At 35.5% G+C, this 14,911-nt stretch overlaps 1 protein-coding gene across 21 annotated transcripts in view; it reads right to left on the bottom strand.

Annotated features, from left to right (window-relative positions):
* PAM (peptidylglycine alpha-amidating monooxygenase) overlaps positions 1-14,911 on the bottom strand; it is a 279,745-nt gene that overhangs the window by 8,454 nt on the left and 256,380 nt on the right. For all 21 annotated transcript variants that reach the window (XM_055297702.1, XM_063612837.1, XM_055297705.2 and 18 more), the window contains 4 exons: positions 14,391-14,591; positions 12,160-12,275; positions 4,100-4,199; positions 1,689-1,742 (listed from right to left, as the gene is read on the bottom strand). In XM_055297702.1, the coding sequence (XP_055153677.1) occupies positions 1,689-1,742; positions 4,100-4,199; positions 12,160-12,275; positions 14,391-14,591 (471 nt within the window). The remainder of the gene's footprint in view (positions 1-1,688; positions 1,743-4,099; positions 4,200-12,159; positions 12,276-14,390; positions 14,592-14,911) is intronic.

The following is a 14,911-nucleotide window of genomic DNA, read 5'->3' as shown; positions in this document are numbered from 1 at the left end:
CACAGAGGAGAGAGGAAATGGCCTATATGACAGCATTATTCATCCGTCATTGACTGGCTAAGATGAGGTCAGCATGGCTAAGCTGTTCTCAACAGGCCAACCAATACCACCTAGAATTTTTTGGTGAGATCTATTTAAACAGAAATTAGTTGAGACTATTTTAAAATTCTACAGGTTTCAGAGTAAACTATAACCATTCCCAACCTGCAGTTCCTGGAAGAATTATAGTGAATGAATTGGTGGTATCAGTGTCTCCTCAGCAGTATAGCAATAGCGGTTAAGAGTGCAGGCTTTGGTACCAGATTTTGGTTTAAAGCTTGACTCTAAAATGTACTATCTTAGTAGTAATTCTGATCCTCAATTTCCTCATATGTAAAATGGGGATAATAGCAGTTATTATATGGTTGGCATAAGGATTAAATGTAATAATTTCTGTATAGCCCATTGTTTCTGCTCTGTAAGTGATAGCTACTATTAACAACATGTTCTTTCCCAACATCTTTGAACTTACCAATAATTATATATATAGCAAAGACATAAAACTAGGGGGACGGAACCTTCTTTAGTATATGAGTGTGATATGAATGCCACTTAGTAGTGTTACCTGGGTAGGATCTCTACAAATGCCAAACAATTGCTATTTATTTTATAATATTTTATTACCCCTTGAGCTGGCTATATTTTCTTATCTGTCTACATAAAATCCTTAAACTCCCCCTTGCTGTTGCTGCTTTTCATTTCTTTTCCAGCTGCTTTGATGAGAAAAGAAAACAAGTAAGCCTAGGTTTGTGTCTGAATGTCTAGATGAATCATTTGTAAAGCAACTAGGTGAATCGTTTGTAAAGCAACTAATAATGGAATCCCCTTGCTACTTAAATATTAGGTAACATGAGAAACTCATGGCAAGTCCTTAACTGGAAATGACATGTCAAAACCCTGCAGATGTTAGAATGTACAAACATAAACTGATCCTAGGAAAGAGACAAAATAAGTTGACAGGGACTCCATATGAACCCAGTGGTTGCTTACCAATAGCTAAATCCCATTTCCCTAGTCCTGATATTATATACCAGTGATATACTTATTTGTTTATGTGTTTATGTATGTAACTTTCCCCCTCTCTCCTTATAAGGCTATAAGATCAGGTGCAGTCTCATTTCCCTTGGACCTGCTATAGTGCTTTACACACAAAAGGCCCTCAGTAAATCAAGGAAGTTGAATGGTACTAAGATAGAAGCTAAAGAAACAGCTCATCTTTCCATACCATTATAGCACTGACCCACCAAAAATATTTTTCACTCCTTTATATTAGGGCCTATTAAGAAAAGGTTTTCCCAATATGCCAAATGGTATTTTTCTACTTGCTTGGGGTTAATGTACTCCCCAAAGTGGCTGACTTTTTTTCTTCTCTGAATATCTCTGGCCCACTAGTTATAGATTTCTTGTATCCTCAATCACTTTCTATCACTTGAAATCAGTAATTTGAACTCATTATGACTGCTCCATTTATCAAAAAAAAGAGAAGTGGCAACATACAGGTTTAAAGGCTCAGTACATAGCAGAAGTCATTGATAATTTACCAGATTATATTTTTAGCCTGGTAATTTTTTAAGTTGCAATCAAGGGCCATAAAAGAATTCAACACAGCCAGACTTTGGTTTTATAGTAGTAAGAGGAATCTGACCAACCTTTGATTTCCTGGACCTCAATGCCAGCCTTTTTAACTGATCGATGTTCCATTTCTGTAACAGCACAGCAAGGAGACAGAAAAGTCAGAATCTCTGAAAAGAACACTTGAAAATTTAAGTCCGATCTTAATTTTACTCAGTAGAAAATATTTCCTTAATTCATCAAATTCATTATTATATTAGGAAAGAGTTCAATACAAACCACTAATTAGGCGGTCCATGAATCCTGGATAAAATCTCCTAAAGAAAGCTAAAATATTTCTAAGGACTTCATATTTAGAATTAGCCATTTCTTGTAGAGTTCATAATATTGTATTATTTCTGAAAGACCAAGCAGTTCTGCTTTCATGTGGACAATATCTTAGACTGATTACTAGTTCTGCCATGTTGGGTTAGCAGTCTTCTAGTTGATGTTAATGGATTTGACCAGTTAACTACAAGGATGCAAATAAATGAGACACCGATTTAGTCTTCAGTGGCAGTCTTACTGTTCCAGATATACCATTTTCCAGATTTACTGCACTCTGCTCTATGCAGAGGGCTTCTCTATTTTGAAGCTGAATGCCATATCGCTGTGCTTTTCCATCAGGAGATGTACCAAAGTCACTTGGGAGGACTTTCTAAAATACACATAATATTATTCCTCTTCTTTCTATAGATCTTGAGTGGGGACTGACCATGTGTATTGTAACAGTCCCCCCCATAGGTAAATCTAACATGCATCTTCTGAGTTTCAAACAACTAGGAGGGTGGTATAAAGCAGGGGTCCCCAAACCCTGGGCCATGGCCTGTTAGGAACTGGAACGCACGGCAGGAGGTGAGTGGCAGGTGAGTACAACCACCTGAGCTCTGCCTCCTGTCAGATCAGTGGTGGCATTAGATTCTCATAGGAGCCTGAACCCCTTTGTGAACTGTGCATGCAAGGGATCCAGGCTGCATGCTCCTTGTGGAATCGTTTTATCCCGAAACCATTCTGTCTGCCCATGGTCTGTGGAAAAATTGTCTTCCATGAAACTGGTCCCTTAATGCCAAAAAGGCTGGGGATCATGGTATACAGGGCCTCAGATTGAAATATTAATGAGTTCAGGAATCATATTCCTATCCATAAAATTAAGATATTGGCTAGATTTTCTTCTGAAGTCTTCTCCATCTTTAAAAGTATTTGTGCATTTGTTTTTGTTCTGAAAATCTACAGTTTAATCATGCAGTTGCCGGTTATCCAACTATCTTTGCCTTCTTGTCTGACCCTGCCTTCTGGATCCTCTTTGACAATTCAGGTGGTGAGAGAGCCACATTTGCAAGAGAAATGTGAAGCTACTGCTGGAGTGGCATAGTCCATGGGCATCTCTGCTCACTCAACCCTAACTTGGTTCTTTTTACACAACTGCAAACGTTACTCAAAGGATAGTTCTGACTACAAAAGTTACCAAATTAATTGAGATCCAAGCCCTATATGGTATCTGATTATGTGTTTGGACTCCTGATTTTACTTTCCATTGCTGTAATTTGTTTTCTTGCCTTTTTATAATTTATGTTTTTCCTTTTATAATTAATATTTTTCTTCATCAAGTTTACATATCTTTTTTTTTGTCCTTTAAATCTACCTGTTGCAGCTCCTGATACCTCAAATTTATCATCCCCAATTATTTTCCTTTCTCTCACCTTCTCCTATTTGGGCCCTGCCATGTTTTAAAAGTATTTCTGGACATTGAAGTTTGTGTCCTATCAAGCATTTGGTACACTTCAATTTAAAAAATTTATTTGTTTTAGCATGATATTAGGGGTTAAAAGTTAGTCTACTCTTTAGGGATTAAAAATGACGTCCAAATTGCAATTAGAAAACTCCAGAACTAGTTGGCGGGATCCTGATGGAGCAAATATATACTTAGACAACATTTTGAGTTACATGAAAATATAGCAATTCGGTTATTTGGGAAAGCTGAAGTCCAAGCAGAAAATTCAAAGTGCTTCCTCTTTGAATATTTCCAAATATTCATATTTGGGATAATATGTGTCAAACAGATGCTAGTATCTCTAGATGCTCAGCAGCTACTGAGAGCTAAAGGGCCATATGGGGAATGAGGCTTTATGGAAAGAAGTCAGACCCTCTGCTTTGCCAAAGCCCCCTCTCTCCTTCTGGAACTAAGCTGGAATTAACGTTGACTTTTAATGTAACAGATAGTACTTCAGGCATCAAGAATTTCCTGTGGAAACAAGGGGATAAGTGCCAGCAAAAAAATCGTGTTTCTTTCCACTTAATGGACATCAAATAGATCTTTTAACAACTGCTTTATACCTTGATTCCTACTCTCATCAGTAAAAAGGTAAGGAAATGCAAATGTTTTTGTTTCATATGCTTTTAAGCAATCAAACTGAGGGAAAATGTGAACAATAATACTTGAAAACCATACTCTCAGTCAAGGTGAACTTCCACACGGTGTTGGTATGAGCATCTCCGATGTACACAGTCCCATCTTCAGATGCAACAATATCATGAGGCATATCAAAGTGCTGCCAAAATAAGAAGCCACACATTAGAGTGGTTAGCCTTTACTTGAATCCTTCATGAAAAGACAGAAAAACAAAGCAAAGCCCACAACAAAACAACAAAACATATTGCTCAAACCAAAGCAAAATATTTCCTATTGCAGCAACCCTAGGCTGAAGGGAGTCATTCATTCATTCACTCATTCATTGGGTACTGACTCTTCCAGGCATAATTCTAAACATTGGGAAATGCTAAGGAACCCCCACGACTGACTTTCAAGTCTTTTCAGTGTGAAAATGTACAGGTAGATTATTTTTTACAATACTGTTTACTTGGTGTTGCATTATCTGTCTAGTTATTTATATTGATTTTTACCTTCATGTTTCTTCTGCCTTTTAATAACTATCAAATTTACTTTTTAAAATTTGTACAAGTAAAAAAGTCTAGGTATTAATTTTTATTATTCCCATCAAGCTATCATGTGCTATCTTAAAAACTATTTGTATATTATTGATAAGAAAAATCATTTCAGAGATTTGGGACATTTAATTTTTTGAAATGTACACTAAGAGATATGTAGCAATGTGGGGTTTTATACTCTTGAAGTCTTATGTTTGTGATGTTTTCAGTCAGCAAAGGAAAGAAATTGAGTGTTACCTCCAAGTACTTCCTGGGCTTTTGTCCCTACTTCAGATGCCCTGTATTTTAATATATCTTTCTCTATTTCAAATCATTGTCATCTCCATTATGAGGACACAAGAGACGGGAGATCCTTTTGTGACTTTCTTTTGGGGGTCACCAAACTAGTTCTTAGAAGAGAAGCCTTAAAATGTTGTGCTGCTGACATTTCCATCTGTCTCTGGAAGCCTCCAAAGGTTCCCTGGCTCTGGCAGTTGGCAGGACATAGATAACATCTTTCACCTTTGAGGCCAGAAGGCCTGGCTGGATACACAGTTATCAAAAATATGACTAGTGAGTATCCAGACTATGGGCTTATCAGCCAACATCTGCCTACCCTGATGTGCTGAGTTCAAAGGGTACTAATGAGACAAACTACTGTTCCTAGCTCAGTTTAGGCAGGGCAGAAGAATACATGCTCTGGAGATACTATCGTACTTTAGAAATCATCAAGTTTATCACACTGAAAAGAAAAATGAGATAGCCATGCCAAGGAAGCTCATTTTTTTTCATACTTTCAAATAAGCTGTGACAAATGTGTAGAGGAAAACACAGAGCCAGAAATCAAAATGCTGCCTTGCTGAAATCCTGCAGGCTTGTCATTAAATGTTCATCTGTTTTGGGAAGTTCAGTTAATGATGGCAAAAGACTACCAAATGATAGGCCACTCCTGTTCTATACCGTAATATGTTCTTAGAAATTTCTTTGTAAAACATATGGTTGTAGAATACATCATATTTGATGATAGGAAAAATATAACGATGGGGGAATAAAGGTGAGGAGGGAATGTGTAAAATATTCACTGGCTAAGAACTTTGCTTTAAATAATTCACAATATGTCATAAATTCAAGGCAACAACAATAATAAACCTTTATTAGTGGCTCTCAAGTGAGAGAGCCACTAATCTGTATTTATAGCAGAACCTTGGCCCCACTGATCCATGAAGCCAAGGGTTCTGCTAGAAATACAGTACTTTGGGGCCACTATAGGAACTCAGGGGGAGGCTTGGTAGATGGGACTCTATCTTCTTGCAGTCAGAAGAACTCAGTTGTAATCTTTTCAATGAACTGTTCTACTGCTTTGTGTTATTTGAAACAAAATTATGTTGTTAAATTTTAGGACCAAGCTTTAGTATTTTTAGAGCTACACAGATACAAAGATCTTCTAATCTAGCCTTTGCAGACTCTTCTTTTGAGGTACCCCCAGCAAAATAAAATCGACCTGAAAGAAGCATGATAATATCTTCACCAGGCATCTGGTGACAAAGCTTGGAGCAAACTGCCTTCAAAATCTTGTATTTTATTTTAAAAACTCATAAGGAAATTTGTGTTCCACTCCATAGCATAACAATGTGTGCTTCAACATAGTAAGTTGAAATCTACTTATTATTAAGTAAAACAGTTCTTCTAAGTTGCACAATGTTTATGTTGTGGCTTAATATAGCCCTTGGCATACCAATGTCTACTTCAGGAATGAAAAGGTTAAGCACATTTGAAAGTCAGAAAGACCTAGGTTTGAGATCCACATATGCTACTCCATGTAGCTTGGACAAGTAATTTAACTTAAGTGAACTTTTCAGCTCAGGTATTGTCATGTTAATCATCACTGTGAAGGTTGGAAAAATGACATAAATCTGGGCTCACTTTTCTTTTCTTTTGGTATGGAAGGATGGGGATCATTCTCTTCCTTTTCCATATGAGCTGCCACATAGAAGACAATAAAAAAAATGCCTGTCTTAAGGGTGTGTATAAAAGCAGATAATGAGGGGCCGCAAGTCTTTCCTTTGATTACAGGGGGAATGACTTGGGGAGTGACAACGTGTATTTTTCTCTCACAGCTTTTTGATAGCATTTGATAGAACCATTTTCTTTATTGTCCTACTGTCTAAGCTTCCCCGCACAGACATAAAAACAGAGTCCCTACATTCAGATGGAAACATCTCTAAAGAATGTAATAGTAGAAGACGGAGAACTGAAATGTAAGAGGAGATAAGGAGTGGATATGCACAGTTGAAGCACAACCCCCTTATGTAAAACTTGACCTTCATTGTGAAGAGGAATCTCTTTTTACACAGGAGTCAATAGACCATATTATTTCCTTCACCCAAAATTAATTTTTGTGATAATAATCTATTTAATGGAAATTCTGAGAGATTTATAAACTGATTTCAGTTTACTGTGTCAACACAGAATATATTTCTATGTTTTGGTGTAATATCAAGTCTTGTTTACTGAAAGGAAAAGCAAACTTCATCTTGGAGTGAGATTGTCTTTTCAAGTTGGCTGAATTGAGCCACATATTGTGACTCATTCTTTGCCTAACATCTGATGAAAGCACAATGTTTTGGAAATTTTAATTGAGAACTCTTCAGATTTTTATGAGGTTAAGGCTCATTTAGCCTCTTGCTTAGCACTTAGCTTTGATTTCTAGATGCATATTTAAATTAAAAGTTAATATCCTGGTTGACACAGTACATTATCATTAAAACAATGAGCAAGGCCAACACTCCACTAATACAAAGCAAATAACTGAAAGAAAGTTAAGCATCTCACTTCCTTTACCAGCAGATATGAGGAAGTTAGCTCAAAGGGGCACAACAATGAAGACTGGATAATCAATAAGGATCTGAAACACTATGGAATAAAATATTTATTATCAGTGTAATGAATTTCTTTCTGCAGGGCTGCTATGCTTTGAGATTTCATTGCCTATTGCTTTTCTGGTGAAATATTTCTAGAAAAATCTTATTTGTTTATGTAAATAGAAACCTAAAGAAAGGAATGTATACTGGGCCGGGCGCGGTGGCTCACGCTTGTAATCCCAGCACTTTGGGAGGCCGAGGAGGGCGAATCACGAGGTCAGGAGATCGAGACCACAGTGAAACCCCGTCTCTACTAAAAATACAAAAAATTAGCCGGGCGTGGTGGCAGGCGCCTGTAGTCCCAGCTACTCGGAGAGGCTGGGGCAGGAGAATGGCGTGAACCCGGGAGGCGGAGCTTACAGTGAGCCGAGATTGCACCACTGCACTCCAGCCTGGGTGACAGAGCGAGACTCCGTCTGAAAAAAAAAAAAAAAAAGAAAGGAATGTATACTGGAATCTTTAGTTTAGATTCATTTTGGTTATATTCAGATCCTGTTACTATGGCTTAAAGCTCCAGTGAAGAAAAGGCTGTGTCTCTTTCACCCTTATACCCTTATTCACCTTTATACCCTTAGTACCTAGCATAATGCCTGACACAGAGTAAGTATTTAATGCATATCTCTGGAATAAAATTTGATAAACACCAGACTAGCCGCAGTATTATAACAGACTAATTTCTATTAATAAAACACTGAAGCATTTTACTTTCACCACTGTTACTCAACATAGTACTGGAAGTCTTAGCCAGAGCAAACGGACAAGAAAAAGAAATAAAGGACATCAAATTGGAAAGGAAGGAGTCAAATTATCCTTGTTTGCAGATGATATGATCTGATATTTGGAAAATCCTAAAGACTCCACCAAAAAAACTATTAGAAGTGATAAATTCAGTAAAATTGCAGGATACAAAATCAACATAAAATATCAGTAGCATTTTTATATGCCAATATGAACAATCTGAAAAAGAAATAGAAAATGTAATCCTATTTACAATAGCCAAAAATAAAGTTAAATACCTAGGAATTAACCAAAGAAGTGAAAGATCTCTACAATGAAAACTATAAAATGCTGATGAAAAAAACTGAAGAGAACACACACAAAAAGGGAAGATACTCCATGTTCATGAATTGGAAGAATCAGTATTGCTAAAATATCCATATACCCAAAGCAATCTGCAGATTCAATGCAATCACTATCCAAATATCAATATTCTTCACAGTAATGAAAAAAATTCTAAAATTTATGTGAAATCACAAAAGACCCAGAATAGCCAAAGCTAACCTGAGCCAAAAGAACAAAACTGGAGGAGTCATATTACCTGACTTCAAATTATACTACAGAGCTATGTAACAGCATGGTACTGCCATAAAAACAGATACGCAGACCAATGGAATCGCATAGAGAACCCAGAAAAAAATCCATACACCTACAGTGAACTCATTTTTTTTTTTTTCTGAGGCAGAGTCTCGCTCCGTCCCCCAGGCTGGAGTGCAGTGGCGTGATCTTGGCTCACTGCAAGCTCCGCCTCCCGGGTTCACGCCATTCTCCTGCCTCAGCCTCCCGAGTAGCTGGGACTACAGGCGCCCACCACCACGCCTGGCTATTTTTTTTTTGTATTTTTAGTAGAGACGGGGTTTCAGCGTGTTAGCCAGGATGGTCTCGATCTCCTGACTTTGTGATCCGCCCATCTCAGCCTGCCAAAGTGCTGAGATTACAGGTGTGAGCCACCGCGGCTGGCCCAGTGAACTCATTTTTGACAAAGTTTCCAAGAACATACACTGGGGAAAGAACAGTCTTTTCAATAAATCGTGCTGAGAAAACTGGATATCCACATGCAGAAGAATGATACTTGATCCCTATCTCTCACTTTATACAAAAATCAAGTCAAAATGGATTAAAGACTTAAATCTAAGACCTCAAACTGTGAAATTACCACAAGAAAACATTGGGGAAACACTTCAGGACATTTGGGCAAAATTTTTTTGAGTAATACCCCACAAGCACAGGTAACCAATGCAAAAATCAACAAATGGGATCGCATCAAGTTAAAAAGTGTCTGCACAGCAAAGGAAACAATCAACCACGTGAAGAGACAACCCACAGAATGAGGAAAAAAAAAATTGCAAACTACCCACCTAACAAGGGATTAATAACCACAATATATAAGGAGCTCAAACAACTCTATAGTAAAAAATCTAATAATCCAATTTAAAAAATGGGCAAAAGATTTGAATAGACATTTTTCAAAAGGAGACATACAAATGGCAAACAGACATATGGAAAAGCACTCAACAGCACTGATCGTCAGAGAAATGCAAATCGAAACTACAATAAGATATCATCTAACACCAGTTAAAATGACTTTCATCCAAAAGTCAGGCGATAACAAATGCTAATGAGGATGTGGAGAAAAGGGAACCCTTGTATACTGTTGGTGGGAATGTAAATTAGTAAAACTATATAGAACAGTTTGGAGGTTCCTCAAAAAACTAAAAGTAGAGCTATCATACAAGCCAGAAATCCCATTGCTGGTTATATGCCAAAAAGAAAGGAAATCGGTATATCAAAGAGCTATCTGCACTCCCATGTTTGTTGCAGCACTGTTCACAATAGCCAAGATTTGGAAGTAACCTAAGTGTCCATCAACAGATAAATGGATAAAGAAAATGTGATACATATACACAATGGAGTATTATTCAGCCACAGAAAGAATAAGACTCTGTCATTTGCGATAACATGGATGGAACTGGAGATCATTATAAATGAAATAAGCCAGGCACAGAAAGACAAACATGACATGTTCTCAATTATTTGTGGGATCTAAAAATCAAAACAATTGAACTCATAGATATACAGAACAGAAGGATGGTTACCAGAGCCTAGGAAGGGTATTGGACAGAGAGAGAGAGAGAGAGTGTGTGTGTGTGTGGCGGGGGGTTAGGTGCGGGTGGTTAATCAGAATGATGGTTATTCATTCTGATTTTAAAAAATCAGAATAAAAAATACTTTTATTTTGCAGCTTTTACTTGCCACATGGCTTGAGTACAGATAAAGATGGGAATTATTGGGTGACAGACGTGGCTCTCCATCAGGTAGTCTTCCTTTTGGTAATATTCAAATTAGAAGCTAACAGAGTTATGCTTTTGAAGTGCTCTGGAGTTGTATGGGTTTTTTGTTTGTTTGTTTTTTCTCTGTCACCCAGTAAGTTATAACAAGAAAATAGAGATTTTAAAAAATCAGAATGAATAAGACCTAGTATTTGATAGCACAGCAGTGGGACTATACTATATGATGTATATAAAAGGTAATATTGTATTTTGATCCAATTAAAACCAATGAATCTTTTTTTATTTTGCAGGTTTATTCAATATAGAAAAGTTAATATTCAAATTAGAAGCTAACAGAGTTATGCTTTCGAAGTGCTCTGGAGTTGTGTGGGTTTTTTGTTTGTTTTTTCTTCTGTCACCCAGTAAGTTATAACAAGAAAATAGAGATTTAAAAAATTCAGAATGAATAAGACCTAGTATTTGATAGCACAACAGTGGGACTATACTCAATAATAATTTAATTGTACATTTTAATATAACTGAAAGAGTAAATTGGATTGTTGTAACACAAAGGATAAATGCTTGAGGGGATGGACACCCAATTTTCTATGATGTGATTATTACACATTGCATACTTGTGCTACAATATCTCATGTACCCCAAAAATATAAACCTGTACTGTGTAACCACAAAAATTAAAAATTAAAATTAAATTAAAAATATAATATTGAGGCATTTTAAAGTTTTTTTAATTAGCAAATCTGGTATCTTAAAAATAATATAACATTATAAGTGTCAAGATAGAAACTTGGCTCAGTAGCTGATGATAGTTGTATTTTGATCCAGTTAAAACCAATGAATCTTTACATGTTTTGAAGAATAATACTTATTTGCACCATTTTAGCAGGCTGAATTTTCTAAATTTCATATACTCCAAGCACATTCATACAGTGTAGAGAACATTCTGATCACTCTGGCAATCATACTGCAGAGAAAGTACACTGAGAAGACAGAAGGGCCATGGGCACACTGAACACAGTTGCTGTGTTTATAAAAAGCACGTTAGAATAAACAGTGGGAAAACACTTTTGAAGCCAAAAGTAGCTTTTAGTTTCTTAACTAAACCAAATCTTTAGAACTTGAATAAATTCCAGGAAGTGCTATTTTCAAGTCTTGTTGCTTAGCACAGTCATAGCAATAAAGAAAGCAAACAAGATTTCTGTTGGGTCTAAGAGAACTTTAAGAGTACACTTAACATGTTGTGATGTTTTCTCTACTTGGATGAAACCAGAAAGAGACAGACTGATTTATTTTTTGTATTCTAACTATAGTGAATTTAAAAACCTGCCATCATATGCAGGTGCAGTTCTACTAAGAACCTTAGAACTGCACACGTGCTAATTTGCATCTGAAGAAACTGATGTAGGAATAGACAAGGACATTTATTCTAAATAAAATAAAAAATAAAATAGAACACTCCCATCAACCTTGCTAAGAAAGTTATCACATCTTCTTAAAAGTTTTTCTAAAGCTATTCAAGTACGGACTGAATGCCAAGATTTATATTTTAGTTTTCTTCTCATGAAAATTGAAACCTAGACAATGTATGTAAATACCTTGCGCACTGGCTTGAAGATGTCTATAATTTCCCCATTGGAAAAGTTCATCACAAATCCTTGTACAGGTTCTTGGTCCCCAAAATGAGGCTTCCCATTCACCGCAAAGAGCAAGCCTGCAACAGCAAATCCAGTTAACTTTTCTTTAAAATATGGGTAAGAATGGACTTCTAATATATCCATGTATATTATGCAAAGAATAAATTTAGGGTCAACCTGGTCCCTACAATTGGCAACAAAAGTAGAATATAAAATACTTAGTGTCTCCTCCTGAGTAACCAGATCAGTGTCAAACAGGTTAGAGGACTAACCTCCTTGTAACAGGAGAATCGGGAACTGAAATGTGTGTTCCACTTGGAAAGCCAGTAGAAATCAGAAATACATAGATATTGATATATAGATATAATACACATATATAGCTATTACAGGCATCTTAAATAGGAATTGGGGAAAGTCAGGTTATTTAGGCCAATAATTTTGGAGTCTCAGATCTTTTAAAAAATAAGTAATATTTGCCATAGCTACATGGAGAATCCAAGAGAAAATCAAAGAAAATAAGTGAAGTTACAGTCTATATAGAACAATCTGATTTTAAACAACTGGAATTTGAAAATGTGGGATGTATATTTCAGATTATCAAAGACATATTTTTCCTTAATTAAAAAAGACCATCTTTTTAATTTTCACACCATGAATACTTTTTGTAGTAAAATTATATTTCTTAACACAATACTATTTATTCAGAGCAATGAAAATGGTGATGTTTATGTTAAATAAATAATTCAGATGATTGAACCACTGCATTTTCAAAGAATTAAAATGTAATAAATTATACACAATGCTAAGCCACCATTGAAGATATTTTCATCATTCTTGAAGGATTATAGTTTTTTCTAGGATGTACTATAAAAAACACTATAAACATCAATTACTATTGTGCGAAATTATAGAGAAAACTATCTTTTGCTTAGATTCTGTTCTTAACCAGATTCCTTCTCAACTGATAATTTTCTTCTTATATTTAATTTATTTTTGTTTATTATGAACTTGATCACCCTCTTTATTAAGTAAACGGTCCTGACAAATTTTTCTTTAAATGTGCGGTAAACCAACCTAAGGAATGATAGTTGTGAGAACCTCTTATTACTTTTTCTTTATTCCTTGAGGAAGCCAAATTTGCTCTCTATCCAATCACCTGAGTCCCTTGATTTTATGTCCTAAATAAGTTGGGGGGCTGCTTGGTCCAGATAGTAGCCATATGCAACTTACAAGAAACATAAATATTACAGTAATACCTATAAATAGTCAATGCTGCTTTAATACAGGTATAGATATTTTTATTAAAATATATTGTACCCTTTAATTGTGAATTTTTCAAAAATTCCTCCTGTTATTGATCTCATTTTACTCCATTGTGAAAAGAGCATATTTTAAATGTTTTCACCATAAAACATAAGTATGTGAGATGATGGGTTTGCTAATTAGCCTTACTTAGTCATTCCACATTGTAAACATACATCAAAATATCACATTGTACTCTACAAATATATACAATTACTATGTCAGTTACAATTTAAAAAATATTGTAATTGTATGTAAATTTCAGAAATTAAATACATTTTCATTATTTAAAGAAAATATGGTAAGTTGTTTTGTAATGTAAGTTATATGTATTTGATTAGTCTGAATTATTTTTCAGATTTTCTTAAAGTCAAGAAACTCTATTTTGAAAATGAGAAAAAAGTTGAAGATTTTATTGATTATTCTGGTATTTAGGCATAAGCCACACTTATTTTTACATATTTTATCTTTAAAAAAAATTGGTCACTACTCTTTTTAAAAACGTGAAATGAGTATTTTGAATACTGATTTTATCAGACATATACCATCTGTCAACGTGTGAAGACAAATATTAGTTATTTCATACTGGAGCAGATGATCAAATTAAGATAAAATGAAAATCAATGTTTGGGAACATTTTTAACCCCTTACAAACAGGTGTTAAATCCTTTGAGTTCTTCATTGTTTCTGTAAAATGAATAGCGGTACTTTAATCAAAACTGAGTTAGAACACACTAACAGTTTTAAGATACTTTTAAGATGTGAAATATAATGTATCTTCAACCTCTAATAAGAAAGAAAATTTATAAAAAGAGCACATTAAGATAAAACAATTTTTAAGGATAGAGTACAGTAGGACAGAAGACAACAAACATATTAAGATGAAATACCTGGTATATATGAAATTGCAAATACATTTCTTCCAAATGATGAATGCTTAATCTCTCTCACAAATTCTTTGGTGTCAGTTTTAAAACACTGGATCCGACCATTTTCCCGGTCTGCCACACATAATTGGCCCAAAGGAGGCACAAGAGCCAAGCTGTGAGGAACAGTGAACTGGCCTGGCAGAGGACTGCTCTCTGAAGACTCTATAGAACAAAAAAAAAAAGCCTTAGATACACAATTTTAAAAATCACCCAAAGTTTGACTCTCTAGTATGTTTCTAAATTCATGATAATAAACCATTAAATGCCTGGAGCCAGGGGAAAGATAAGGTAAAGCAGTTTATACGTTTATTTTATAATGTCTTTTATCCACAAATACATTACAGATTTTCTCCTTATTTGGACAGTTGTTTGGTGGACTCATTATTTTCCTTATAAGATGTGTGTGTGTGTGTGTGTGTGTGTGTGCGAGACAAGCTAACTGGATGCATACAATGACCCAGGTTACAATGACCCTGTAGGGG

The sequence above is a fragment of the Symphalangus syndactylus genome, chromosome 11, assembly GCF_028878055.3.
Source record: "Symphalangus syndactylus isolate Jambi chromosome 11, NHGRI_mSymSyn1-v2.1_pri, whole genome shotgun sequence".
Lineage (NCBI taxonomy): Eukaryota > Metazoa > Chordata > Mammalia > Primates > Hylobatidae > Symphalangus > Symphalangus syndactylus.
This window is presented reverse-complemented; position numbering and strand designations above follow the sequence as displayed.